The sequence below is a fragment of the Tenrec ecaudatus genome, chromosome 18 (assembly GCF_050624435.1).
Source record: "Tenrec ecaudatus isolate mTenEca1 chromosome 18, mTenEca1.hap1, whole genome shotgun sequence".
Taxonomy (NCBI): Eukaryota; Metazoa; Chordata; class Mammalia; order Afrosoricida; family Tenrecidae; genus Tenrec; species Tenrec ecaudatus.
In genome coordinates, this window is record NC_134547.1 from 73,630,427 (window position 1) to 73,658,124 (window position 27,698).

Sequence of the window (27,698 nt, forward strand, 5' to 3'; positions counted from 1 at the left end):
AGTTAGGCAGGGTGACAACAGCAGTCACTCTTTATTTTTGGCTTGGCCAGGTCCCTGTCCCTCTGGCCCAGCCCTATGGAGCAGGTAGCACTGGGTAGGGCATCAACAACTCTCCAGCTGACATGGGCCCAGGTAAGGTTTGTATGTTGTCAATGGGATGCTCGTGGGCTCAGGTATCCCGGGGTGAGGGGGAGCAGACAGGGGCAGGGGGCATGAGACCCTGGGCCTCGGAGGAGAGTAATCAGTGTCCAATAAATAAACCACCCAGTCCTAAGTTCGGAGCTGCTCCACAGGCTCTGGTTCTTGGCTCAGGGCAGCAGTGATGCACGGCCAGGCAGGAGCACCCTCCTCTGCCCTGATGCCCAGCCATTCAAACTGATCCAGGACTTCTCCAGCTGGCCTGCACTGGGCCCAAAGTTCACTGTGGGGTAGGGGCCCCTAGGTGCTGCAGGCTCCAGTTATGATACCTCAGAGCCAGGCGGGAGAGAAGGGCACAGTTCCTGGGAGCCGTTAGGGGTCCCCATGCCCTTGTGGTGAACCCTGGAGGCAGTTGGTGGGCGAAAGAAGGGCTGGGGGCACAGCCTCCACAGCTGCCCTGCCCCGCCTGCTTCAGCATGGAGGGTCCCTAGAAGTATGTCCACAGTGCAAGCAGGAAGCTCAGGTGAGGGGGACCCCTGGAGACTTGTCTAGGGCCCCCCGGGGTAGCAGTTCCACATAGCTCAGGGCGCTCTGCAGTGAGGTCAGACAATAACCCTCCTCTCCAATCAGGTACCTGGAATAGGGTGGGAGTAGGGGTGGGTGCTCACGGAGCTGAGGCACCACCCCAGCAAGACTCTGTCCCTGAGGGCACAGAGCAATGCCTTTCCATCCCCCCCACCCCTACTCCCCTCGCAGATGCTGGGCAGAGGGTGCTGTCTCTGCAAGCCCTGAGTGCCTACCCTTCATGGATGAACTCCTCGAGGGCGGCGCACTCCGACACCAGCTGGGGAAGGCCGCTCTTCAGCACCACGAAGGACAGGATAGGCAGCAGGTCATCGGCGCCACTGCCAGCACAGGCACAGCTAGCTGCCTGAGAGTCCCGGGGAGCCCCCTCCAGTGCCTGTGTCTGCGGCTCCAGAGACCCTCACAGTATGCCCAGAGATGAGGCTGGGGTCAGGGTTAGACCCCTGAGCATAGATGCCCATGGCTCCTACCACTGGGAGGAGAGTGGGAGCCCTCCAGTCTTTTATCCCACCCCACCCCCTAACCCCACCCTGAGGATGGGAGAGCCTGCATATCCCTGGATTCGCTAGAGGGTCTGAGCTGAAAGGCTCTGACCCCAGAGGACCCAGTGGCTCTGTGGGAGCCCAGACCTCCACCCCCCACTCACATGGCAGCAGTAGCTGGCGGGGCCCTGGCCTCCTGGGCGCGGCAGCAGTCCTCAGCACAGGCGCAGATGAGCCGAAGGGCTCGCACTGAGGTACAGACAGGCTTCCTGAGAACAGTGTGGGGAGGGCTAGGGGGTGGGGTGGGGTGGGGAGCTGGGGTAGGTGCCCAGCAGAGCCATGGGGGCTAAGCGAGACCCAAGGCCCTGACCTCTCTCATACAAAGCCTTCCCTGGGCCAGAGGGCAGTGTGCAGGGCTGGGGACCTGTGTGGGAACACATTTCACACAGTCCTTGTTCAATCTGGGGGAGGGGATACCCATTTGGCAGCATGAGGGGAATGCTGGGCCCAGTCCCGTGGGAGAGGCAGCCCTCACCGATGCACTCCAGCTTCTTCTGGGGGCAGCTCTCCAGGACCAGCAGCCCCAGCTCCTGCACCGCAGCGCTGTAGGGGTAGGTGCCTGCGCCCTGAGCCCCAGTGACCTGGGGGAGCAGCTTGGCCGGGATGCCCAGGGCTGTGGGGGCTGAGTTTCCATAGAGCTCCATGCTCCTGCTCAGGGCCTCCTCCCGGGCTCGGTGCACGCTCCTAGAGCAGAGAGGGGCTGGGCTCAGCCCCCGGTCTGTGGTGGAAAGCACAGTAGCCAGAGCAGGGCATCCACTGGGAGAGCAGCTGGCCTGCCTCTCAGCAGGTGGCCTGCCCCCAGGAGGGTGGCACTGCAAACAGGAGTGTCATAGGGCAGAGCTGCAGGGAAAGCCATGGGCTGTACTGGCTGGCCCCACCTGTACAGGGCCAGCAGAGGGGCCCAGAGCGGGGAGAAGAAGGCCTCCTCCAACCTTGCCAGGCAGCGGTCCTTGGCAACGGCCGTGTTCAGGCCCTCGAAGGCCAGCAGGGTCAATGAGAGCAGCCTGTCTGTGGAGCAGAGACGGGCAGATGCAGCAGTGGGGCGCTGGGCCCAGCACCCCAACACAGCCAGATGCAGTGGGGCCTCAGACGCATGGCCACCTCTCTGAAGGGAAGTCCCCCCCCTCCCAGGCCCAAGGCCTCTCCCCCTGGGCTAGCTCTGTCATGAAGAAATCTTTGGCCTGGACGCTCCCCTCTGTTCACCTTCAAACCCACCCTCTTCTGGAGGCTGTGTAGCATCTGGGGAGGGTGCTTTTGGCCTGGCTCCAGCTGCCCCCACCCTGTGTCACTGCTGAGAGAGGTGTGGGTAGGGGCCTGCCTGTTCAGAAAGGGTCTGCCCTTGGGACTACGGGAGGGGTCTCGAGCATGTCCTCAGAGTATGGAGGGTACTGCCTCATACCTGGTGGGGGACTCCGATAGCTGTCAGAAACCCCCATCCCTGGGTCCCCTGCTACCTTGAACCCGACCCTTGGGGGACCCCCATCCCCACCGATGGCTTCATGGACATCCTTCACCGTGCTCTTCAGCTGCTCTTGCAAAGGCTCCCTCCTAGTTCTGGGGTTCTGCGCCTCACAGCGCCCCCTGGGGCCCAGGCCCCACCTCTCTGATGTGGCCAAGAACTGTTCCAGGTCCTCAAAGGAGCCGTCCTTGTCCCGCAGGCAGGACGCAGAGTCCCCGGGGGGCAAAGGAGGCCCCACAGGGCTTTCATCTGCCCCTCTGTTGGGGGCCGCAGCTGGTGGCTGTGCAGTGGGTTCCGGGGGGCACAGCACACAGTGGAGGCTCTGGGAGGTGCGCAGCCGCCGGCTTCTGTCTGAGGGCATGGAGCAGCAGCCGGGGGCGGGCGTGGCGCCTAGTGCGGTCCTGCTCACCACCGGGTACAGAGCTCCATACACCGTGCCCTGGAGCTTGCGCAGGAGCTGCGAGACGGGGTGGTCGGGCAGGCTGTGGGGGAGGCGCGGGCTGCAGGCTGGGGCAGCGGGCAGGAGAGCCAGCTCGCACACTCCTTCCTAGCCCCATGGGGGACCCTCACCTGAAGCACCCAACTCTCCAAGATGCTGGCAAACTGGGAATGCTTAAGGGACCCCTCACCCTGGGTTCCACTCCAGCTCATTGCACCCTGGCTCTCCTTTCCTCCCGCCCTTCCGCCCTCCCTCTGAGCTGGCAATCATTGCTTTCCTCTGACTTTCCCAGAAACCCTAAGGCCAGCAGGGGCACAGCAGGGGCGGGGCTGGTACCTGAGGAGGTGGGAAACTAGGCTGGTCACCAGCGACAAGTCCCCAGGGCTCCTCTTGAGCTTGGCCTTCCAGAGCTTCGGCCAGTCCTACAGGACAGGAGGATCGGTAGGTGCACGGGCCTCACACTTCCCAGCGTGCAGGGAAGCTGCCCAGGCTCGGCCGGTTGTCCACTCACGTGGTCCTGTTCGTACTCCAGGACGGCGGCATAGAGCGCCCGCTGCTCCCGTTCCTCCTGGCTCAGGGCCACCTGGCTACAGAACCTCCTGAGGGGAAATAGCTGTTAGCAGGGGCTGAGTCCTCCCCACAGCACCCCGGGTCAGGCACAGGGATACCCCCTGGGGATACAGGGGGTATAGAGGTAGTAAGGGGCACATTTGTTGAGAAGTAGGGATAGGATGCAGCCACTGGGAGGTGGTGAGCAAGGAGGGACCCACTAGTATGGGGATGGGGGTCATAGACTCACACTGGGAGGTGGTGAGCAAGGAGGGACCCATTAGTATGGAGATGGGGGTCATGAACTCACACTGGGAGGCGGTGAGCAATGAGGGACCCTCTAGTATGGGGATGGGGGTCATAGACTCACACTGGGAGGTGGTGAGCAAGGAGGGACCCACTAGTATGGAGATGGGGGTCATGAACTCACACTGGGAGGCGGTGAGCAATGGGAGACACAGTAGTACGGGGATGGGGGTCAGGGACTCACACTGGGAGGTGGGGAGAAATGAGGGATCCACTAGTATGGGGATGGGGTCATGGATCACACTGGGAGGTGGGGAGCAATGGGGGATGCAGTAGTATGGGGATGGGGGTCGGGTACATACACGGAGGTGGGGAGCAATGGGGGACTTAGTATGAGGATGGGGGTCGGGGACTCACACTGGGAGGTGGGGAGCAATGGGAGACACGGTAGTATGGGGATGGAGGTCATAGACTCACACTGCGAGGTGGTGAGCAATGAGGGACGCAGTAGCATGGGGATGGGATCGGGTACACACACGGAGGTGGGGAGCCATGGGGGACTTAGTATGAGGATGGGGGTTGGGGACTCACACTGGGAGGTGGGGAGGAAGGGGAGACACGGTAGTATGAAGATGGGCACACACCTGTTGGGAGTATGGGTGGACATACCCATTGGGAAGCGATGTGGAACAAGGTTGAGAGAGGGGAGTAGGGCACACCTATGGGATATGGAGGTGGGCACACCTGCTGGGAGGTGATAAGAATAGGGGCATAGTTATTGGGAGAGGAGGGAGCTTACCTGTTAGCTGCCTCCTGTAGCCGCAGCCGGCGCTCCTCCATCTTCCTCTGGAGCTGAGCACAGTCAAGGAACCATTAGCCCTGCACATCTGCCTGAGCACCCACAGGGTCCAGGGGGCTGCGATGATCACCTACTTGTGGGGGGTGGCTATTCCCAGGAAGGTTTCTGGGGGAGGGACTCCTGTGTGGAGGCTAGGAAGGCATGAGCAGACAAGAAGGTATGGGGGAAGAGGCCCTGGGAAAGAAGCCCTATCTCTCTGAAGCTCTGCTCACCAGCCACCCAGCACCCACACTGCCACCGCCCTCCTCCCCAAGGCTGTAGTCTGGGTGCCTCCCCTCCCCCTCCTCCTCCCCCAGGGACATCAGGGACAGGAAGAAAGGGTACAGTCTCCTCCCGAGCCTTGGCGATCACCAGGTTCTCCATCATCTGCCGCTGCAGGGACAGGGTCTAGCCAGAGAAGCAATGTGTAAGACCACTCTTGTCTGTCCTTCCTCACTCCCAGGTGCTCCCTGGGCCTCGCTCACCAGGGATGTCTTCTGCACAGCCTGGCTGGGGTCCAGACGGGCCATGCGGGCCTCGTAGGCAGCCTTCAGCTTCTGGTTTTGAAGCGAGGCCTCCTCCAGGGGTGTCAACTCTCTGGAAAAGCCCCAGAAATGCAGGAGTGCTTTCCTGCCCTGATGAGCCTCGCTAGGACCCCACATCTGGTTCTCAGGCCAGAGGAGCAGGTATTGGAGAGGGGAGTGCCCGGGAAGGCAATGTGAAGGGGAGGAGCAGCCAGGGGTGGGAGGGCCAAAGTTTAGGGACTTCCAACTTTTCCAAACTGGAAGTTTGGACTTTTATGCAAAACTAGTTATCCACATTAGGCAGCTGAAAGGGAACTCAAATTTTAAGGCACTGTAGGGGCCAGCAGCTCTATCAGTCTGTAACCTGTGAAGGGCAGAACTATGTGTACTTAGTGTCTGTGACCAACAGGCACTCCCCAGGAAGCATCCAGTGCTGTGTGTGCCTTTCTGCTCTCAGAGGCTGAGGGTAGAAGCAGGGGAATCAAGACTGAGTAGAATTTGTGGGCCTACAGCCCTGCAGCAACCCATGCAGAAATGAGGTGACTGAGGGGCTGGTGGAACCTTCTGGCAAGCCGAGAGGTCTGGCTAGATTAAGGCCCGGAGGAGCAGGTCCTCCCCGTTTGTCCCACTTGAGATCACTGGGCTGCTTTCATCTGTGTCTTGGTTTCCTCCAGGTTTGTCCACCATTATCTCTTCAAAATAATGACTGCTATGTTTTTTTCTTTTCTTCTTCTGGAACACTGGTACATCTATGTTAAAGCCTTTATGCCTCTTTCATATGTATATGCCTAGTTTTTCCTTTTATGAAGCATTCCAGGTACCTGTGACTTCTTTTCCAGTTCATTAATCCTGTCTACAGCTGTGTCTGCATTGCCAATTTTTCCAGATTTCTACTAGAAAATATACCATATACACTCGAGTATAAGCCAACCCGAATATCAGCTGAGGTACCTAATTTTACCATAAAAATTGCATTAAAAATGTGCTGAAAAACTCAGCTTACACATATGCATATATGGTAGTTTTTAAAAATTATTATTTCCACCTTTAAAGGAAACTTCAGTTGCATTTTTTTATTTCTGGAAGTCTTACTTGATTCTTAACTTCTGGGTCACATTGTATATATTTTTCTCATTCCAGATTTTACAGTTTATTTTCCTCTAGAGATAGGGAAGGTGACTGTTCTGTAATCTGCATCTGACCATGTCAGTGTCTGAAGCCTTCACAAGTACATTTTTGCTGTCACTCCCTCGGTTTCTTGTCTCCTGGTGGCTGTCACCCACTCTGAGGAATGAGGACAGTGGCTTGCCATTGTTTCTGCGGGCACAAGGGCTTTCCTCTTTAGGGACCTTGTCTGGCTACATTTACCATGGCCAGCTCCTATTGCCTGGCCTCCAACCCCAATCCTCAGACTCAGTCCACACCCTGTTTTGCCCCATCTTACTTCTTAGAGTTTGGGGACTCCACCATCTGAAGTTTCTGGAAGATCTCAGGGGGCAGAAAAGGAGAGAGCTTTCCGCCTTCATCTGAATACACTCGGCGGTGTCGGTTGGTGGGAGAGGGTGCTGTGGCAGTCACAGGCTTGGCTGGCTTCAGGCATGGTTTCCCTGTAAGCCACACATGGCCAGAGGTCAGGAGGGTAACTCCACATTCTACAGGGGTGGGGTGGTACAGATTTGGGACTGCCTGGGACACTTCCTCCTGCTGGAGACCCACCCAGTTTGGCAGCAGTCGACTGGGCCCTCTCCAAACACTGCTCGGCCAGCTTCAGCATTTTTGAGGTGTCAGGGGCCACAGTTTCTCCATCTTCTGGGGGAACAAGAGACAAAAAAGCCAGTTCCCTTCAGTTAGGTGGCTCATCAGATTCCTATAGGAGGGAAAACCCAGCAGAGGGAAGCTGCTGGGTGTACCTTGATTCTGACACAGCTTCTGGGTCTGGCCAGTCCAGCATCTGACTGGCTCTTTCCCATATGGCTATATGGGTCCACGGCATCATCTAGCTAAATAGGGTCTTGTCTTATTCCTCACCCAGGGCTTCACCTGCGATGATCGCCCGCCCTGCGTGGGATGGGCCGTGCAGCTTCTGTGGCATCTCACAAATAGCGCAGTGCTGAGCGATGAGCGGTGCCTTCCCACCTCCTGCTCCCAGCACTTCTTGGCCTTTCCCTTGCATCACGCTGACTCCAAGGTCCACAGCGCTCTGCACAACCTGCGCAGTGGGCTGCCCCTACTTCCCCTCTACCTGTCTTCCATGACCATGCCACCCATTCCCCACTTGGGGCCTTTATCTGCCCCCTTGTGGGAATGAGATCTTTGACCCTGGCACAGTTTGCTCCCATCCTTCGTGGCTTCAGTGTTACCTCCTCCAGAGTGCTTCTGTGCCCGACCACCCCCATCATGCCCCACCCCACTCATCCTGTGGCCCACAACCCCCAGCCCCTTAGAACCTGCCTCATGCTGTGGCAGCCAGGACCGTGCTGACGGAGATGCTCAAGCCTGGGACTCGCTGAGGGTTAATGACCCTTGATTAAGGCTGGCACAGGGAGGAGGAGCCAAGAGACCTGTACCTTTAGGCATTTCCACTTCTTCCAACAGCACCTGGGAGATGTAGTGGATGCTCCTCAGGTATTCCATATATGCCTCCTGTGCCCAGGGAAGAGAAGTGGCAGGCTAAGTGGCTCCACCGCGCTTACCTGCTGCCCTTCCAGGAAAATGCAGCCCTGCAGTGGCTGGCCGGTAATCACACAGCCACTTAGTTCTGGCTCTCCAGGACTTCTCGGGAGGGAAAGATGTGAGCATCTGCTAAGCACACCACACACCTCTTTCTACAAGTCTGCAGAGAGGCACTGAGAGCTGGTGCCAGGAAGGCACAGCCTCTCAGGGCTCTCACTTTTCACTTGCTCTGAAGCTTCTTATGTCCTGGCTCAAGGGCTATTCTCTCATCGGCGTAAAGAAAAAGTATTTTAAGAAAAAGTTGTTAAAAGAGAGGAAAGATAATGTTGTGAATTTTAGATAGTAGTTTTGCCTGGGGCTGCTAACAGTTAAGGTCAATAGTTGGAACCAACAACTGCTTATGGGAGAAAGATGAGGCTTCCTATTCCCATAAAGAGTTGGTCTCTCAGAAATCCACAAGGGCACTTCTACTCTGTCTTACAGGGTTGTTCAGAATCGGAGTCGACTAGATGGCAATGAGTTTGGATTTTGGTCCTACCACAGGTTTCTGGGAAATTCCTTTCCTGATACTCAAGGATGAGTTCTACCCAGGCACACAGGAGTCAGAACACCAGCATTGAACTCTGCTCAGCGTCATGCACAGAGTACTAAAAACCACTGGATGATCTTGTTATGCCCCCCCCCACCCCACCCATCCAGGCTGTGTCTTTGACTTGTAGGGGCACCTGCTGTCCTAAAACACAGCAACAGGCGACACGGCAGGGTATAGAAACCAGAATGCTTTTCTTGGGCACAAAGCCTCTTCTCCTCCCTGGGTGTTGTGGCCTAGCTGCTGTCTACTAGGTCCCCACCCTAAGAACAAGTCATCCTGCCCACCCCCTGCTTTTCCTTCCCAGCAAGCCCTGGTCGTTGATCTCTGGTCCTCTTTGGGAATCAGTCTACATACTTTCCGCCCAGAAAAGGATGCACGTATACGGGATTGCGCAGGCTTAGTTCACAGACACTGCTGAGTCCCCTTTCGTGAAGATGACCTCAGCTCTGATCCCCAAACTCAGAGAACAGACAGGAACAGAAGGCCCGAGAGGGCCGTGAGCTGTCCAAGGTCACACAGCACGGCAGAGCACAGCGGGACCTAGGGCCAGCGGGGCCCAGCTTTCTTCCAGTGGGATGGGCGTGGGCGCCCCAAGTGCCGAAGCCCCGGTGGGGTCGAGCGTGACCCACGCCGCTTGGCCGGTCCCATCCCCGTCCACCCGATTGGCGGCAGGACGTATCCCTCACGGTCGCCGCCGCTCCCGCCCCAGCACTCTCCCCGGCGGCCCCCTCACCCGGGGTCGGTTGCCGGTGTCCAGCTCAATGGCCCCATTGGCCAGCTTCATAGCGCTCTGCAGCGGCTTCACGACGCCGTCCCCGGCCGCAGCTGCCATGGCGCTGGGCTGGGGAGGCGGTGGCGGCTGAGGGGCGGGGCGGGCAGCCGGACACCGGAACGCTACGTGTGCCAGCACTGGAGCGACCGAACAACGGACAGCCGGAAGGGGCGGGTCCGCTGGGAACACTTCCGGTTCCCCCCTCTGCCGCCCAAGCTCGTCACCTTGGGGCGGTCGGCCGCGGCGGCGGCAGCTCCAGGCAGGACACCAGCACCCTCACCTGCAGCCCGGGTCTCCCCATCTGAAAAGGGGAATTAGTAATGACGACCACCAGGGCCCTTGCTCCATGTCCGGAACTCTGAACTCTTGAGAACCCCGAGAGTTGCACTTGTGATCCGTAATTCTCTGTGTATACTTGAATAAAAAATTGCAAAGTAACACCAGAGGAAATTGTACTTCATGCTACATGGCCAACTATGTAAATATTCTGAAAAATCTTCCGATATCGAGAGGGAACTCCGTGCGTGTCCATGGCGACCTCCCGTGAAACGGGCTTGCGGGCTTGTAAAGAGCCTCGACGAGCTGCCGGACATTAAGGGCTCAGCACTGCGCCTGGCCCGAGGTCAGCGCTTTAGGCCTTCGTGGAGCCCCCTGTTTCTCAGGTGGAGTGGGACGCGATCCGAGCAGCAACGGGAGGCCTCCAGGCTCGCAGGCTTTGCTCCAGACCGCGCGAGCTCCGCCAGCTCGCTCCTCTACTACCAAGCCGAACATGCCCGAGTGTGGCCGAGCAAAGCCGAACTGAGCCGAGCCCAGCCGAGCGGCGTCCAGCGGAGCCGATACGAACGTTGCTGGCGGGCCGAACGGAGCCGAGGGACACCGAGTCTAGCCGAGCGGAGCCGAGGGGCACTGAGCAGGCCAGCGGGCCCAGGCGAGTCGAGGCTGGGACGCGCGCTCGGCGTGGTGCACCGTGCGGGCCTCGCCGGGTCTAGCTGGCGCTGCCGCCATGAAGCGGGACCGGCTTGGCCGCTTCCTGTCGCCCGGGGCGGCCCGGCTGCGCGGAGCCGCCGGTGGCGGAGCCGGTGGCGGGGGCCGGGCCCGTGGCCGTCCTGCTCGTAGCGGCGGGCCGGGCGAGGACGGGACGGCGGCAGCGGCGGCCGAGGACGGCGCCGAGGAGGCAGGTGTGTGGGCCCGGCTTGGGCTGAGGACCGGGCGGGGCGCGGGCCGGGCCTCTTCGGCGGAGGGCGGCCCCGGCGTTAGGACTCGCGCTCGCGGCGGGGCAAACCGGCGCTGTGACCTTGAGGTGGCCGCTCCCGCGCTCCGAGCCTGAGCCGCCGCCTGAAGCCGACTGGGAGCCGCGGGGCCCCTAAAGCAACTGCTGAACGCGCTGGGCCGGCTCTGCGTCACGCTCCTGAGCGGGAGCGACCCCGTGCAGAAGCCCGAGGGGCTGGGAGAGACGGGATCGAGGGGTGAGGGTCAGATGGGATTGGGGTGACGGGGTAGCCAGTCCACGTGAAGCGTAACGGGCCGAGGGCCATTTGGTGTGCGGGGCTGAGGGCGCAGGGCGGGGTTGTGGCGCCATGGGGGAGGCTCATGCTGTAGCACGGGGTGGGGGGGCCCTCACTGGGTGAGCTGGGGGTTCAAGTGAGGGGACTGGAGCTGGGGCTGTGGCACTCTTAAGGATCCTCCGAGGGTATTTTTAGACTAGAAGTGCTGCCCCCCAGTCCTGTACCTTCAGCCTTTCCTGTGGGAGCTGGCCTCAGTCTCTGACCGCCCTTCATGTCCACTGCTGCTTTTTGCCCAGGACCAGGCCGGATGCTCTCCATGGGGCACTGCCGCCTTTGCCACGGGAAGTTCTCCTCCAGGAGTCTCCGCAGCATTTCCAGCAGGGGGACTGGGGAAACTGCGGAGCGAGCCCACCCGGGGGAACACGTTTTCATCAGGGACTTCCAGCGGCTGCTGGGGGTGCCCGTCCTCCAGGACCCAGCCTTGTCACCCTTTGTCTGCAAGAACTGCCATGCCCAGTTCTACCAGTGCCACAGCCTGCTCAGCTCCTTCCTGCAGAGGATCAACGCCTCCCCCACGTGTCGCCGGAAGCCGTGTGCAAAGTAGGCACCCGTTTGTACTCCTTGGTCAGACAGAGTGCCCACAGACACCCTGGGTGCTATCTGGGAGCAGGTGTGGGAACAGGCAGGCCAGGTCAGGTGAGGACCATCTGCAGAGGGGACACAGTGGGAGCACCACTGCAGTGGGCCGGTGGTGAAGCGCAAGCAAGACTGGTAGAGTAGTCGTTACCTGAGGGACAGCAGGACACTTTGAGACCTTAGGGGACAGCCTTGAAAACAAAACAGAGACTTGGGCTGCTGGGCCTTTCCCTCCTGCTCACAGCCACCCCAATCCTTTGCAGGACTGGGACCCAGCCCCAGACTGCTGCCACTGCGGATAGCTCATGTCCAGGTGAGTGTTGGGATGCATGGGCAGCTGACGGGGCAGGTGTTGGCCCGGGCTGACTCTATCCACTTTCCTCAGCAGACCAGGTCATGTGGAGCCCCCGGTGCCTGCAGGCGCTAGTGGGGTGGGTGCATGGGCACGCGGCTGGCTGCGGGGCCCTGCCCAGTCTGCAAAAGACACTGTCCTCCGAATACTGCGGTGTCATCCAGACCATATGGGGCTGCAGCCAGGGTCACGACTACGTCATGGACACAGACTCCAGCTGTGGGGCTTTCATGCTGGACAGCGCACTGGCAGTCAAGTGGGAGTGGGACAAGGAGACCGCTCAGAGGCTTACTCCTAGCCGGGGGCTCAACATTGCTGGGGCTGCCCCCCAACACTCCCAGGGCAGAGGGACCACGGCCGAGGCTGAGACAGAGGTGCTGCCCAGCACAGACATGGCCCAGCCTCCCTTGGATGGCAGTCCTGTGGGACTTGGGCAGAGCGCCCTATCCCAGCCAAGCCCACCCCGCAGTGGGGCTCCAGGTGAGACTCCTCCAGCTGCCTTCATCTTGAGACTGGAAGTTGTGGGGGGCTGTGGAGGAGACTGGTGGGGACAATGTGGGAGCCACTGCAGCCCCTCGAAGGGGTTTTTGCTGCTCCCTTGCCAGAGGAAGCCAGTCTGCTGGCCAGTTTGGGCTCCAGAACCTCTGTGAGCAGCTGGTTCAAGCAGTTTCTGTAAAGGCTCATGCCTCCAACCTCCAGTCTTCTTTGGTCCCATGCTCTGAGCAGAGGGCACTAGGCTGCCCTGTAGGCTGAGAGGCCAGAGGGAAGAAGAATGGGGCCCTTGTCCATAGGGTGTGGGGGAGGGGGTATGCTGCCGCTGCTGAAGCTGATATTTGGGGCCAGCTGCAGGTCACTCCCTGGACCTCAGCCACTTGTCCTGAGGACACTCCAGTGGGACCAGTACGGACGGGAAAACACAGGCCCCTTGTTTAAGGCCTGGATCCCATTGTGGCTCCCCTAGGATGCTGGTGTTGGAGGGCAGGGGCCAGCCTCCCACCCTACCACTGTGGAAACCTCGAGTGTGTTATATGTGCATACCTATTTGTTCACACACTTGTGTGCGTGTGAGGACTTCAACTATTCCCTTAGAGTGGGTGGCATTTTACAAACTTGAAGCTCAGTGCAGGTAAAGGGATGTTGGGACGGGGTGGACAGGGAGTTGTTACTGTAGCTATGTGTGCATTTTCATACCCCTTGGCTTGTTAAAGTATGTACACACAATGCTTGTGTAAACATGCTTTTTTAATATCTGAGAACACCCACCATGTACAGGCACACACTCACCCCGTACTGAGTCTGAACTAATGGGATGGAGCTGGGCTTGGTGAGGTGGTCTGTTACTCAGGTTTCTGTGTCTGACACTGGTGATGGGGAGGCACTGTGGTAACAGGAGCCTTTTCTCTTTCTCAGGGCAGTTGAGTGAGAAGCAGGTTCCATCTTCAACCTCGGATGATCGGGTAAAAGACGAGTTCAGTGACCTTTCTGAGGGGTGAGAGAAGAGTGGGTTTCAACAGCCTAAAATTCCTTCGAAAACCAAACTCCGCCATTCTAGGTGCTTGCTGCCTGGCCCCGTAGTCTCCACCCCACCCACCCCCCCAACTCTTGTGATTGGGAGGCAGGAGTAGCTTGGGGGGCTTACAAGCTAGTCTCAGGCCTGTGCTTGGCCAGTCTCCCTCCTGACGAAGGCTGCTCAGGCCTGGCGAGTGCCGTGGCTGGTGCAGCCCAGGAGTGGGCTGTCTCTGTGACCTCAGGATGCTCTTATGTCCAGGCCACTTGCTTTCCTTCCACAGGATCTTGTCTTTCAAAGTCTCCATGTTGTCCCAACCCTAGAGGTCCACAGGGCAGAGGCGGCCAGGCTCTGCCTCTGTGGCGTGAAGGGTAGAGACTATGTGCAGGAGGTGCTCATGCCCTCGCCCTGCAGGGTGCTCTCAGGGCCTGCTCCCATCTGGATCTGGCCAGATGCCCGACCACGGTTTCGATGCTGCCCCATGGGTGCTCAAAATGAAAGACTGAGGGTGCTGGAAGTAATGGGGTGAGAACTGGCTAACCACCCAGAGTGAGCTGCCTAACTGACTCGGCGGCAGCTTACCTGTGACAACTTACCTGTAAGGGAAAAGATTACAGGTGGATAGGTTTTTGCTTTTGTCTTTGTGAACTTCGCCCGCTAACTAGATACACCTTGCAATTACAAGGCAAGGTGGCTAACTCTGAAGTCCTCTTGGGGCAAGGCCACTTGCTTTGAGGGGTCTTACACACAGTGAGGGTTAAGGGGCCACCCAATGTGAGGTCCTGGCTTGATGTGCAGTTGCAGGTGGTTTGCTGACCTGTTTGACTTCAGTGGTAGGAAGTGGGTTGGAGATGGGAACATTTTAGGATTCGGTGGGAAGGCTGGGCAAACTGAACATGGTCTGTGTGGCCTGCCCGCTGTCCAGGGCCTGACCGAGGTTCTCCTCTCGCTCCTAGAGACTTCCTGAGTGACGATGAGCATGACAAGAAGCAGAATGCCCCATCGTCTGACGAGTCCTTCGAGCCGTACCCAGAAAAGAGGTGAGGCCACCAGCTGTCCTGGGGAATGGCATCTTGCAGGGGACCAGAGCACAAAAGGGCAACTGGCGCTCGGGGGTGGGGCCGTGCGGGGAGGAGCAGCCAGTGGCTGAGAAGAGATATTCTTAATTATTTTGTAGCCAGTTTATATGTAGCAAAGTATTTGCCATTTCAGTGTTTTTTACTTGTGTAATTTAATGAAGTTAGTTACCATTTTGTCGAAACATCACTATAACCTGTTTGCAAATATTTCTGTTACCCTTAGGAGAAGCTCAGAAAAAGGAGCCTTGGTGGATTATGCATTGTCTGCTACATTCAGGGCCCAGCAGTTGAGCAACAGCACCAGGGCTCTCTGGGGTAGAAAGATGGGTTTTCTGCTCCTCGTAGAGTTACATTCTGGAAAGCCCCCAGGGGCCCTTCTACTCTGCGTAAGAGAAGCTCAGTGCCCCCAACGCAATAGTTTCTTTTCCTCCCTCCCTTTCACCCACGGAAACCCCCAGTAAAATGTTGGTCGTTATATAATCGCCTATAGATAACGCGTCTGAGGGAGCTCGGGCAGTATTCGGTGTTTTCCAGGTTCCTCTGTGTCATAGCATGCATGCAGCCTGAACTGTGCTTCATGGCTGAGTAATACTCCGTTGTGTGTGTATGGATGTACACCACCACGTTTTGTTTAACCTTTCCTTTGTTGATTTAGCTTGTTTCTACCGCTTGGCTATTATGAATGAGGCCTTCCTGCTTTCACTTCCTCTTGAGTGTACACCCAAGGGAGGGGTTGCTGGGTGGTATAATCATTCTTAGTTGAAGTTTTCCACAGTGGCTGTGCCATTTTACTGTTCTTCCAGCAGTGGACGAGAGTTCGGGTTTCTGTACATTGTCACCGATTTTCTGTTGTAAAGCGGCTGGCTTGCAGGGTGGGCAGTGGCGTCTCCTGGTGGTTTGGGTGTGCATTTATATCCCTCAGGATTAAGGATGTTGGAAATCTGTTTAAGAGCCTGCCGACCATGTCTTTCTCCTTTGGTGAAATGTCTATTTCAGGCCTTTGCCACCTCTTCTTTTATTTAAATCATTTTATTTGGCGGCTCTTATAGCTCTTACACAATCCATACATCACTTGCATCAAGCACATTTGTGCGTACGTTGCCATCATTTTGTTTTATTTTTTTAAATCATTTTATTGGGGACTCATACAACTCTTACCCAATCTATAAATACATTAATTGTGTCAAGCACATTTTTTACATTTGCCTCTTTTATTATTATTTTTTTAATCCTTTTATTGGGGGCTCGTAGAACTCATCTCAATCCATACATACATTAATTGTATAAAGCACATTTGTACATTTGTTACCCTCATCATTCTCAAAACATGCTCTCCACCGAAGCCCCTGGCATCAGCTCCTCATTTTTCCCCCTCCCTCCTTCTCCTCCCTCCCTCATGAACCCTTGATAATTTATAAATTATTATTTTGTCATGTCTTACACTGTCTGACGCCTCCATTCATCGACTTTTCTGTTGCCCGTCCCCCAGGGAGGAGGTTATATGTAGATCCTTATAATCGGTTCCCCATTTCCACCCTCCCGGTGTTGCCACTCTTTATCACTCGTCCTGAAGGCATCATCCGCCCTGGATTCCCTGTGTTTCCAGTTCCTATCTGTAGCAGTGTACATCCTTTGGTCTAGCTGGATTTGTAAGGTAGATTTGGGATCATGACAGTAGGGGCGGAGGGGAAAGGAAGCGTTTAGGAACTAGAGGGAAGTTGTATGTTTCATCATTGCTAGAATGCTGTTCTACCCTGTCCTTTAGGGTGAATCCTATGAGTTGGAATCATCTTGATGGCAGTGAGTTTTTCTGGTTTGGTTTGGTGGATCAATTTTTAGCCAAATAATATGTTTATAAGGAAAACAATAACATTACTGAGGTGAAGTACACCTTAGAGTACCCAACCATTTGAGAGCAAAAGAGCAGCCTTTCCCCAAGGACAAAGTTCAGAAGGTTAGGAAAGGAGGAGGAACAGGGAGGAAGTAGGGAAGTGATGATGCACAGAGGGACTGTAATGAATGAGAAGACACCCAGAGGGACAGTTCTGTCCTGTCCCTTTGGGTCACTATTGGTTAGAATCAACTCGATGGCAGTGAAAAATCTCTTTTTAATTTGTCTTTTCAATAAAGAGAATTTATCAAAGGAAAAAAATGTATGAATTATTGCATCTAAAACATGTTTTGACCCACAAGTCTTCACCTAATTCACAATAAAAAAGTTTTTAAAAAATGTACTGGGAAAACTATTTTTCCCACAAGTTAAAGAATGACATGGGATCCAGATCCCTGAGAGCTGGATGAGCCCCTGAGACTATTGCCCTGAGATCACCTTAACCCAAAACATCGCCTGAAGTTGTCTGAAAATTGGGCTAGGAAAAAGGTTAATGAGTTGCGGGGTTGGGGGAGAGACAGACCCCTTGAGCATTATGATCTTTTTCTTTTTACTGTACATTAAGCGCAAGTTTACCAAAAAGTTTTTTGACATTCAACAGTTCTTAACATATTCTGATTCAACGCACCCTTGGAAGTTCCCTCAGGGTACATACACTCTTGTCCGGCTCCTTCCCTGTGCTTTCTGTTGGCGTTCCTCCTCTTCTAACCCTCCAAACTTTGTCCTGGGGTAAGTTTGGTTCCAGGGCTGAAGAGTAAGTGGCTAAGGCCATGGTCTTGAGGGTCCTGCCAGTCTATCTGGCCAGCACGCCTGGTCTCTTTCATGATTTTGAGTTTTGTTCCAGTTTTCTCGTACCCTTTTCCAGGACCTTCTGATGTGATCCTTTGTAGATTGGTTGGTAGTGGTAGCCAAGCCCCATCTCCTCTGGCCTTAGGGTGCTTGTTTGCCTGTCCTGTTCACAGACCACTGGGCTCAGCGCTGCATGTATCAGGATGCTTTTTATCACTCGTCTTTCCTTTGAATGGGGAGAGGCCAGTAGTTGTACATTAGATCATGAGCTTTTATGACCCTAAGGGCTAATTACCAAAGTAGGGTGTAGGATGTTGTTTTTGTGAATGATACAGTGCTGACTGACCTTAGTGTTCCCAGTCCAGATCAAGTCCAAAAGTCCGCTATTAGCCCATTTTTCCTATACCAATCTATAAAGCCCTCTTCAGAGTCACGAACCACGTGCAATGACGCCAAGTGCAGGAAGATCACAGGCCAGTGGGAGGGAAGTCTTGTGGATCCAGTGGCATTGTAAGCCTCTCAGCGCTGGCAGGGTCTCCACGTGGTACCTTCAGCTCCAAAACTGATTGCCTCAAGGTAGCTTCATGTGGCTCCCACCTCCAAGGAGGAAATCTAGACAGGAGCTCCCAGAGTCCTCAGGAGAAGGCCATTCCCACACAGAGGTCTCACTGGCTATCCAATGATTGACAGGCTAGACTGTACCCCTTCACTCCTAATCCTCTCCAATTGACAACAGATTAACCTAACTACCACATAAACATTTCCTGGCTGTTTCAGATAAGTTTTATGTAAGGCTTTATTTAAGGTTCAGAGATTACTTTTTTGTCCAATATGTTATTGCCCAGTCTGTGGATTCTCTTTTTACTCTTTTGGTGAAATCTTTTAATGTGCAAAAGTATCTGATTTTTAGGAGGTCCTAGTCATCTATTTTATCTTATTCTGTTTGTATGTTTTTTATTGCATTTGACAGTATATTTATGCCATGTATAGGACCTTTACGTTTGTCCCTAAGGAGCCCTGGTGATGCTGTTGGGGTGCGTTGGACTGCTACCTCAAGGTCGGCGTTTCACAGCCATGAACTGCTCTAAGGGAGAAAGAAGACTGTGTGTTCCCATGAAGATGTTCAGCTTAGGAAAAACTACCTAGGGACACTGAGTTGAATTTGACTTGATAAAATGGGTTTTCTTTGTTCCTATTATTTCTTTGATGATTTTTATAGTTCTGTGTTTTACATTTGAGTCTTGGCTCCAGTTTTGTTTTGTTTTCTTTATGGTGTGATATATGCCCTGTTTCATTCTTCCACACACGAATATCCAATTTTGCCAGCAACATTTGTTAGGGAGAATCTCTTTCCCATGTAATGTGTTTTGGTTCGTTGTCATAGACCTTCTGTTTACATTTACCCCCTGACATATTGCTTGGCTATCTTGGCAGAAGTACATGCAAAGTGTATCTCATGCACTTTGGACATTTCAGGAGAGACCAGTCCCTGGAAAAGGACATGGTGCTTGGTAAAGTAGAGGGGTGGGGAAACAAGGGGACTCTCAACGAGATGGATTGACACAGTGGCTGCAACCATGCACTCAGACGTCATAAGAACAGTAGTGGCGCTGGCCCTGTGTCCTTCCGTGTGCATGGGGTTGATGTGCGCTGAAACTCACTTGACGGCACCTAACAACAATTGGTTGGCTATTGTAAAAATTAGTGTCTGAGTTCCTTTCCAGAGCTCTCTCTGTTAGTATAAAGGAATCAGATTGCTATTTTATGTTGGTCTTGTCCTTTCACACCTTGCTGAATCTTTTGGTTAGTTCCAGATGCATTGTCATGGTGGGAAAACCAGTCCCGTCTACCACAAATAAGGACTTTTTTGTCCCACACTATTATGCATTCTTTTCAGAACCTTGAAGTAGAAAACTTGATTAACAGTCTGACCTGGTGGAACAAACTCCAAATCACTATAAGCCGATACTTTTGTCTGTTCTGGAAGTTGATGGACGTCCAGAATGAGGTTTGTCATCAATCGACATTTCACCTTTTTTGAAACGAGAAAACCACCCGTACACTTGAGTTTTTCCTCAACGCTGTCCTTGTCAACTGTGTCCAACACCACAACAGTCTGCATTTTTCTTCAGCAGGAAACACAATCTCACAGCTGCATGCTGTTCTCTTAAATTGGCTAGCACAAAAAAAGGAGGTTCGAGCGAAACTGCTTTTATGAAAAAATTCACTGTGACCAGAGAGAACACTCCTAGGCACGCCACTGGGTGCACTAACTCAGAGTTAAGTTGCTCACTTAACAGGAAAAGTACAAACTATGAAAGCTCTGCCCTGCCCAGTGCAATTTTGGATTTTGGGGGGTACTCCCTCATATATCAAGAAAACATCCTCCCCACCAAAACACAACAAATCCCAGTCCTGTCTGCCTCAAGTCCAAAAGTCCGGTACTAGTCCAAAAGTCCCTCTTCAGACTCACGAAGCCATGTGCGCTGATGCAGAGTGCAGGAACATCACTGGCTGGTGGCGCAGAGTCCCATGGGTAAAATGGCAGTGGCTCTGTAAAGGCGACTTGATGGAAGAAGGGTGAGGGCAGAGAGAGAGAGAGAGAGAGGAGGTTCCCAGGATCCTCTATACCTTTGTTTGTTTGACACCTTTTTCTTTATATCTTCAAATTGACACAAAATCATATAACTACCACACACACATATATATATATGTGCTTTATTATATTGAGGAATTTCCCTTTTATGTGGGTTGAATGTATCAGAAATGAGTGTGGGATTTTCTCAAATGTTTTTCCTACAACTGGTCATATGGTTCCCCCACTGTTTACATTGTTTCTCTGGTGTTGAAACATTTGTGCATAGTGGGTGTGACTGCCCTTGGGTCATTGTGTCTTACTGTTTTTGATATATATTGTTGGATTCTGTTGAGATTTCTCAAACGTATTATGAATAAGTTGGGGTTTACATATCAGAATATCATTTTTAAGCAGCTTATCGAAGCTCCTAATCCCCTTATCTCTTGTAACATGTTCTGTTCACATCACCCAAGTCAACACCTGCCTACTTCTAGCCTATTGCTTCCCCTCCTCTCATTCCCTCTTACCCCAAGGAACCATAACCATCACAGTGCTTTTAGTATGAAACCTTTTCTTGCCTTTAAAAAAGTTTTTTTTTAATAATAATGATCTCTTACAGTATTTGACCTTTGGTGATTAACTAACTTCACTCAGCATGATGTAATACAAATCCATCCACGTTGTGTGATGTTTCACAGTTTTACCCTTATTCTTTAGCCAGGGATAGGATTCCATTTCTGCCTGTACCAAAATTCATCCATTCTCCCACCAGTGGGCATTGAAGTTGTGAAGCAGGGGTGTACATGCGTCTGTCTGTGCTGTGTGGCTTACTTGTGTAGGTTATCTACCAAGTAGTGCCATTGCTGGGTCATGTGGTCTTTCTAGGGCCAACTGTTTGAGGAAGCTCCACACCCCTTCCCACAGTGATGGCTCTGGCCATTAGAAACCCTATAAATTTGAAGATTGATTTCTCTTTCTGTAAAGACTGTTGGAATTTTTATGGATTTCCTTGTTGAATCTTTAGATTGCTTTAAGTAATACTAACATTTTAACTATATTAAATCTTCTGATCATGAGCACAGAATAGTCTTCCATTTATTTGTTTTCCAGTGTATGAATCTTCCACTTCCTTGTTAAATTTGTTCTTAGGTATTTTATTTTATTTTCATTTTTAAATGTCTTTGATCATTTCTTACCCACCCCACCCCCAACAGTTTTAGTGGCATATAATTCACATATAACATTCACAATTCAATAGTTCGATCCTAGGTGTTCTTTTAGGTGCTTTTGTAAATAGAAATTTGCATTTCCTTTTCTCATTGGTTATGCCTGGTGTATTGAGTCACCTTGGTTTTTGTGTGATCACCTACCATCACCTTCCTGAAGTCATTCATTAGCTCTAGTAGCTTTCTTCTGGACTCTTTGGGGTCTTTTCTGTATAGGTCGTGTCATCATTTCTTCCTTCCAGATTTGGAGTTATTTTATGTCCTCTTGCCTAATATATAGGGCTGCCACTATAGCTGTCCTTGTCTCCTTCCTGCTCTTCTGGGGAAAATCTCAGTGTTTCTCTCTGAGTGTGGTGAACAAACCAACCAACCTGCTGCCTTCAAGTCCATGCTGCCTCTAGGACAGAGGAGAGCGGTCCCTTAAGGTTTGGAGACTGTATCTTAACAGGAGCAGACACCCTCCCCTGTTGCTGAAGCACAGCTGGAGAGCTGGAACCACACACAAGTGCTCCACCCACACTGCCACCAGGGCTCCTGGACAGTGATGGCGTCTTTGGGTGTGTCTTGGATGCTCTGCATCGGATTAGGAATTTTCCCATTGTTTATTTCTACTTGATGATGCATTTTTATCGCAAAAAGGTATTGCATTTTGCCATGTCCTTGTTCTGCATCTATTGAGACGATTGTATGGTCTTTTCCCCTTGCTCCGTTAATGTAGAAGATCACATTTGATTTTTCTCATGTTGGACCACCACCCTTACGTTCTCGGTCATAGTGTATTGTTGTTTTAATGTATGGTCTTGGATTTTGTTGAGGATTTTTGTTCCTGTACTCATCGGGATACTGGCCTGTAGTTTTCTTTTCTTACAGGGTCTTTACCTGACTTTGCTAGTCTCATCAAAGGGTTAGAAAGTGTTTCCTCTGTTTATGTTGTTAGGCAATTTACCAAAAAGGATTGGGGTGATTTGATACAGTTCGCCAGTGAAGCTGTTGGTCAGATCTGGGGATTTTCTTTTGGGGGAAATTTGTGATTCCTTAGTTCCTTCACTTGTTCTGGGTTTGTTGGGCTTTTTCATTTCTCTTGAATCAGTTGTTTGTGTTTCCAGGAATTTATCCATTTCATATACGTTTATAATACTCTATGATGTCCATAAGGGTGGCAGTAGTATTCCCATTTAACTAATAGTTACACCTTTTTTATCTGCCAATCTAGTTAAAGGCTTTTCCATTTAATTGATATTTAAAAAACAAAAAGCTCCCTGCTTCCTGAGCTCATGCTTCCTTTCTCTGCTTGTCTCTGCTCTAGCTTTTGCTGCCCCATTCTTCTGCTTGCTCTGTGCTTGTTTGGCTCTCACTACATCCTGTCAGTGGGGATGTGCTGTGCTTTCATTTTCACCTGCTCAAATTATTTCCTGAAGCTTCTTTTTAATTCTTGGGCCCACTGGTTGCTTATTAAATGTATTGTTTAATTTCTGTTTGTGTATATTTGTGTATTCAATGTGATCAGAGAAAATACTTTGTCTTCAGCCATTTTTAATTTATTTGAGACTTGCTTTCCGACCGAACCTAAGGTCTGCCATGGAGATGGTTCACGTTTTGTGCTGTGGTTGGGGGGTTGGTAGCTTAAGGATCTCATTGGCTAATAATATTAATCACTTTCTGTTGCTTGTTTGGCTTTCTGTGTAGATGGCTGTTCAAATGGCTTGTTGACATCTCGTTATTGTATGTTTATTTCTCCTTTAGTTCTGTTCGTGTCTGTGGGTTTCAGGACTCGTAAGTTGGGTGTACACATCTTCTAGACAAGCTCTTTTATTGTTGTGCAATATCCTTCTTTGTCTCTTATAGATTTTGACTTAAGAGTTCCTTTTGTCTGGTATTAAAATCACCACCCTGCCTATTTTGGTTACTATGTGCTTGAAATAAATATACTTTATAGGGAGTTGATTCCGCCCTCTCGAAGTAGCCACCCTCTCACAGGCTTCTGAGCTCATCAGTCTTTGGGAAGTGGTTACATCATCTTCCCCCTCAGAGTGGCAGATGGGTGTGAACCACCCGCATGTGGTTAGCAGTTCAATGCCATCAGCCCTGGAGGAAGTGGACACGCACTACCATCAAGTCAGATTTGATTCACTGCGACCCTGAGGACAGAGTAGAACTGTCCCTGTTGGCTCCTGAGACTATAAATCTTTAGTGTGGCAGAACACTTCTTTCTCCAGGGGAGTCGCTAGTGGATTTGAACTGCTGACTTGGCGGTTAGTGGCCCAACATGTATCCACGATGTCATCAAGGCTTCTCAAGAAAGGGGATAGTCATCTAAAACGTTTTCGTCTGAACATTTCTGGTTTTGATGCTTACAAAGTGTCAAGCTTTTAACTCCATGCAGGTGCTCTTGTGGCAGGTGCCCCTCCAGGGTCGGTCCGAGGTCTCTGTGTAGAGGCCTGGACGGCCTTGGCCTCTGTGTTTAAGCCAACTTCCTCACACACTGAAGAGGATGTTGGCGTGTGCCTAGGACCAGCTTGTCTGTTTGTAGGACTTCCGGTAGAAAGAGTGATGTGAAAGAAGCCAAGCCGTCTGACGAACCCAAACCTCGGAAGAAACCAGGCCCCAAGCCGGGCTGGAAGAAAAAACTCCGCAGTGAGAGGTGAGGCATGTGCATGTGACGGCAGGCATGGTACTGTGTGTGTGTGTGTCGGGGGTGGGGGAACTCACATGTGCTCTCTCTGCCCTCAGGGAGGAGTTGCCCACAATCTACAAGTGTCCTTACCAGGGTTGCACAGCTGTGTACAGGGGTGCCGATGGCATGAAGGTGAGCAGGGTTGTGGGGGCAGCCCGGGCAGCATGGTATTCCTGCAGTCCCTGGTATTGGGGGGGCCTGTTAAGCACCCACCGCCTGGGGAAAGCTAAGCTCTGAAGGACAGGAGGTTGCTGTCTCTCTGAGAGGACCTCCAGGTACCACTTCCTAGTGGCGCACCCCCCCCTTCCCCCTCCCGGAACAGTGCTGCCACAGCCACACTCACAGCTTGCTGTCCTGCAGAAGCACATCAAGGAGCACCATGAGGAGGTCCGGGAGAGGCCCTGCCCACACCCTGGCTGCAACAAGGTGTTCATGATCGACCGCTACCTGCAGCGCCACGTGAAGCTCATCCACACTGGTAACCACGCTGCTGGTCCTTGCGTTGGGGACTCCCTACAACTGCTCTGTAGACTTGAATAGGCCTTGAACTACCTGCCCACCCCACGACAGCCTGTCGGGGTACTCAGGGAACGAGGCAACTCGCTGCTCGGGGTCCACCCCTAAGTAGGGTCAGGTCTCACGCATATCTGTTATATTCCTAATCTGTGATGTTGTGGCACACGTATATGAGGAGGCAGGATGGCCCTGTCCCCTCAAGATGGGGCTGGACCATCTATCCCACAATGCAATGCTCCTTATCGAGCCCCACAGGATTTATGGCTTCCCTACAATTTCCTTTTTCAGGCTGACCTTTCTAAGGTTCAGTTGCCAGTTCCTTCTCTGCCGCACACGCCTTTGGGTCTGTGAGCAGTTCAACCACTTGTGTTCGTCTGAATGTGCTTGTAGACAGTACACAGGATCCATGCTAAGGTCAGGTGGCGGTGACTGTACAGGGTCACTGACTGGGGGCCGGGAGAGGAGGACCTGCTCAGATGTTGTCTGGAAGTACGGGCACGTGTGGCTGTGGTTCAGAGGCTGTTTGGGAGTATGATGGGCACGCGTGTGGCTCAGAGGTTGTCTGGGAGTATGATGGGCACGTGTGGCTGTGGCTCAGAGGCAGTCTGGGAGTATGATGGGCACGTATGTGGCTCAGGCGTTGTCTGGGAGTATGATGGGCACATATGTGGCTCAGGCGTTGTCTGGGAGTATGATGGGCACGCGTGGCTGTGGCTCAGAGGCAGTCTGGGAGTATGATGGGCACGCGTGTGGCTGTAGCTCGGGGTTAAGGATAAGTTGGTTTCCAAAGCATTTCTTTATCTTCCTGTGGCCCCTTCCTACATGATGAGGGGCTGATGTTCTAGGGTAGGGGTTCTCAACCTTTCTAGTGCCGCAACCCTTTCAGACAGTCCCTTGTGTAGTGGTGACCCCCCAACCATAACACTGTTTTCATAGCTACTTCATCACTCTAATTCTGCTACTGTTGTGAATCAGGTGACTCCTGTGAAAGGGTCGTTCGACCTCCAAAGGGGTTGCGACCCACAGGTTGAGAACCGCTGTCTTAGAGCGTGGCAGAGATGGACAATCAGTAGGAATGAGCACTCGTTTATCTGAGAACGTGCTTGACATGCGCTCATTGGCACCGTGAGCACCTTGGTCAGGCTGCACCCGATCATCTTGCCTCTGGAGACGGCTCAACTGCATCCCTTCTAGTGTGAATGGGCAGAAATGGTGTTCGGTGATGCATGTCCCCCTTTTGTCCCCAGAGGTGCGGAACTACATCTGCGATGAGTGTGGGCAGACCTTCAAGCAGCGCAAGCACCTCCTCGTGCACCAGATGCGCCACTCGGGAGCCAAGCCCCTTCAGTGAGTGCGGGGTGGGTGATGGGGTGGGCTTGCAATGTGTGGCCTGCAGTGGTTCTCAACCTTCCTAATGCCATGACCCTTTATGACATAAAGTTCCTCATGTACCTGATGAGGGGCTGGTGTCCTAGAGCAGGGGTTCTCAACCTTCCTAGTGCTGCGATCCTTTTGACCCTTTCATTACAGTTCCTCATGTTGTGGTGACCCCCCCCCCCAACCATAACATTATTTTCATTGCAACTTCATCAATGTGATTTTGCTACTGTTATGAATCGGGTGACTCCTGTGAAAGGTCATTTGGCCTACAAAGGGGTCGCGACCCACAGGTTAAGAACCACTGCTTTAGGGTGCCAGGTGCAGAGTCACTTCAGGCATGGGGTAGTGTCTGTGTGGTGCTCTCCATGTCCTCACCGGTCCTGCCTCTCAGGTGTGAAGTCTGCGGGTTCCAGTGCAGACAACGAGCCTCCCTCAAGTACCACATGACCAAGCACAAGGCTGAGACAGAGCTGGACTTTGCCTGTGACCAGTGTGGCCGCCGCTTCGAGAAGGCTCACAACCTGAATGTCCACATGTCCATGGTGCACCCACTGACACAAACCCAGGATAAGGCTAGACCCCTGCAGACAGAGCCCCCTGGGCCGCCAGGTCCCCCAGGGACAGGAGAGGGCCAGGCTGTGAAGCCTGAACCCACCTGAGGTCAGTGGGTGGGACAGCTAAGCAGGGCTCTGCAGTGCCAGCGTGCTCAGCCTAGGTTCATAGCACACAGCAGGGGTGGTGGGTGCTACTGGCTGCCCTTAGTGGTGAGGGAGGGGCTCAGTGCTCAGCTGTGAGCTCTACTGGCTTCCCACTGGGACCAGCAATTTTTCTTGGAGCCAGCTCAGATTTTCAATAATTGATTATTCCTCCTGCTAAAGTAATCAAGACCATTGTGACCCACCGTGCAGTGTAACCAGAGCGCAGAAGCTGTGCCACATTTGTTTACTCAGCAGCCTCCCCCTCCCCAGGAGGTCCTGTTAGAAGAGCCTGGGCTCCTGATACAGGTCCGGGTCCAGTTTGGGAGGAGCTGGCAGCTTTTTCCTGAGGGCGGCGCTCACCTCGGGGTCCAGGTCCTTGCTAGCCTCCAGCAGCTGTGAGAACACACAGGCTCAGTCCTGCTGGCCCCGTGGGACCAGCTGACCAAATGCCCTGAAGAGGCGTGAAAGACCTCCACCTCGTGAGTGTGGGGCAGGCCGCATTACCTCCACCATGTTCAAGCAGCTCCTCTCCGGGCACCGAGGGATGGACTGCAGCAGGAAGCCTCGAGCCTTTGTGATCAGACCCAAGGCATCTCTCTGGGGTGGAGAAACAGGCACAGGGTCGCACAGCACCACAGACACGTTCCTGTGTTTGTCTCAAGGTGCCTCTGCGGGAGGTGCTGGGCGGGGGCACTGGCTTGCCCCTGCCCCAAAACAACCCCTGCCTGAGCTAACCTTGTTTGATGGATGGATGAGGGCAGCCCCCAGCCCCACACTTGCCTGGTGGTCCTGCTGACTCTGGGCAGCCTGAATCGGGAGGGCACTGGTCTCCCCAGCCACAAAGAGCTGCACCAGCTTCAAGTACATGTCCACAGCAACATGCAGGAAGGCATCCTCCCTGATGAGGGTGTCGGGGTCCAAGTGGGGAAGTAAGCTTAAAGGGAAGACATGCACAACGCTTGATTGGATGCTGTTACGCACAGTGCGTCATGGGACTGGGGCTGGCCTGGTACAGTCCTGCTACCTGAAGAAGGCAAGTGGCAGCATCCTGATGTGCTGGTCGGAGGCCACTTGGAGCAGCACCCGGCTCAATGCAGCCTCTGCAACACGGGGATAACAGAACAGGTTCACTCTGGGTGTCAACGTCCCCACCCCCAGCCAGTCCTGGGGCTTTGGGGCTTGGCTCAAGGGGAGTCCCTCTGGGACATAGGGGTACAGTGAATGGTATGACTCTTTGCTGGGCATGCCTACACAGTAGGGTATGCTGTCCCCCCCCCCCAGGGTTTCCCGTATGGGCTCCAATAAATTTCTTTCCTTTTGCTTAAAAGAAGCTTGTCCTGGACTTGTCCTCTGGGTTTGCAGCATGTACACTGGGGGTTTTGTTCATTGCCACTTGGGAAGTTGCTTCCAAATAGGACTTTGCAAAGTGGGGATGCACCCCAGTGTCCGCAGAGCCATACCCACTCTGCATCCCTGCACCCTGGGACCCACTGCACTGAGAATGAGTTGG

General features: G+C 53.3%; 3 protein-coding genes across 7 annotated transcripts in view; 1 reads left to right on the plus strand and 2 right to left on the minus strand.

The window, feature by feature from the left end:
- Positions 1-12: 12 nt before the first annotated feature.
- VPS9D1 (VPS9 domain containing 1) lies at positions 13-11,345 on the minus strand. Of its 3 annotated transcripts, none has more exons than XM_075536956.1 (15): positions 9,319-11,345; positions 7,888-7,963; positions 7,037-7,126; positions 6,765-6,927; positions 5,282-5,393; positions 5,142-5,204; positions 4,758-4,810; positions 3,675-3,762; positions 3,500-3,585; positions 2,755-3,206; positions 2,144-2,273; positions 1,741-1,949; positions 1,370-1,454; positions 939-1,043; positions 13-772 (listed from the first exon to the last, which is right to left on the minus strand). In XM_075536956.1, the coding sequence occupies exons 1-15, from the start codon at positions 9,415-9,417 to the stop codon at positions 658-660; spliced, it is 1,926 nt and encodes a 641-aa protein (XP_075393071.1). In that variant the 5' UTR covers positions 9,418-11,345; the 3' UTR covers positions 13-657. The 3 variants fall into 3 exon arrangements, with proteins under 3 accessions (XP_075393071.1, XP_075393070.1, XP_075393072.1); XM_075536955.1 differs by having other exon boundaries at positions 7,037-7,129; positions 9,319-11,343; XM_075536957.1 differs by lacking the exon at positions 7,888-7,963 and having other exon boundaries at positions 7,037-7,129; positions 9,319-9,419.
- ZNF276 (zinc finger protein 276) lies at positions 9,566-27,503 on the plus strand. 2 transcript variants are annotated; one of them, XM_075536958.1, is made up of 11 exons: positions 9,566-10,535; positions 11,159-11,462; positions 11,762-11,811; positions 11,884-12,330; positions 13,261-13,339; positions 14,314-14,397; positions 23,451-23,561; positions 23,651-23,726; positions 23,955-24,072; positions 25,358-25,457; positions 25,882-27,503. In XM_075536958.1, the coding sequence occupies exons 1-11, from the start codon at positions 10,361-10,363 to the stop codon at positions 26,147-26,149; spliced, it is 1,812 nt and encodes a 603-aa protein (XP_075393073.1). In that variant the 5' UTR covers positions 9,566-10,360; the 3' UTR covers positions 26,150-27,503. The 2 variants fall into 2 exon arrangements, with proteins under 2 accessions (XP_075393073.1, XP_075393074.1); XM_075536959.1 differs by having other exon boundaries at positions 11,887-12,330.
- Positions 26,356-27,698, minus strand: part of FANCA (FA complementation group A) — a 28,922-nt gene continuing 27,579 nt past the window's right edge. For both annotated transcript variants that reach the window (XM_075536952.1, XM_075536954.1), the window contains exons 40-43: positions 27,213-27,288; positions 26,969-27,122; positions 26,693-26,785; positions 26,356-26,581 (exon numbers count right to left, since the gene is read on the minus strand). In XM_075536952.1, coding sequence (XP_075393067.1) covers positions 26,468-26,581; positions 26,693-26,785; positions 26,969-27,122; positions 27,213-27,288 — 437 coding nt within the window. In that variant the 3' untranslated portion in view covers positions 26,356-26,467. The remainder of the gene's footprint in view (positions 26,582-26,692; positions 26,786-26,968; positions 27,123-27,212; positions 27,289-27,698) is intronic.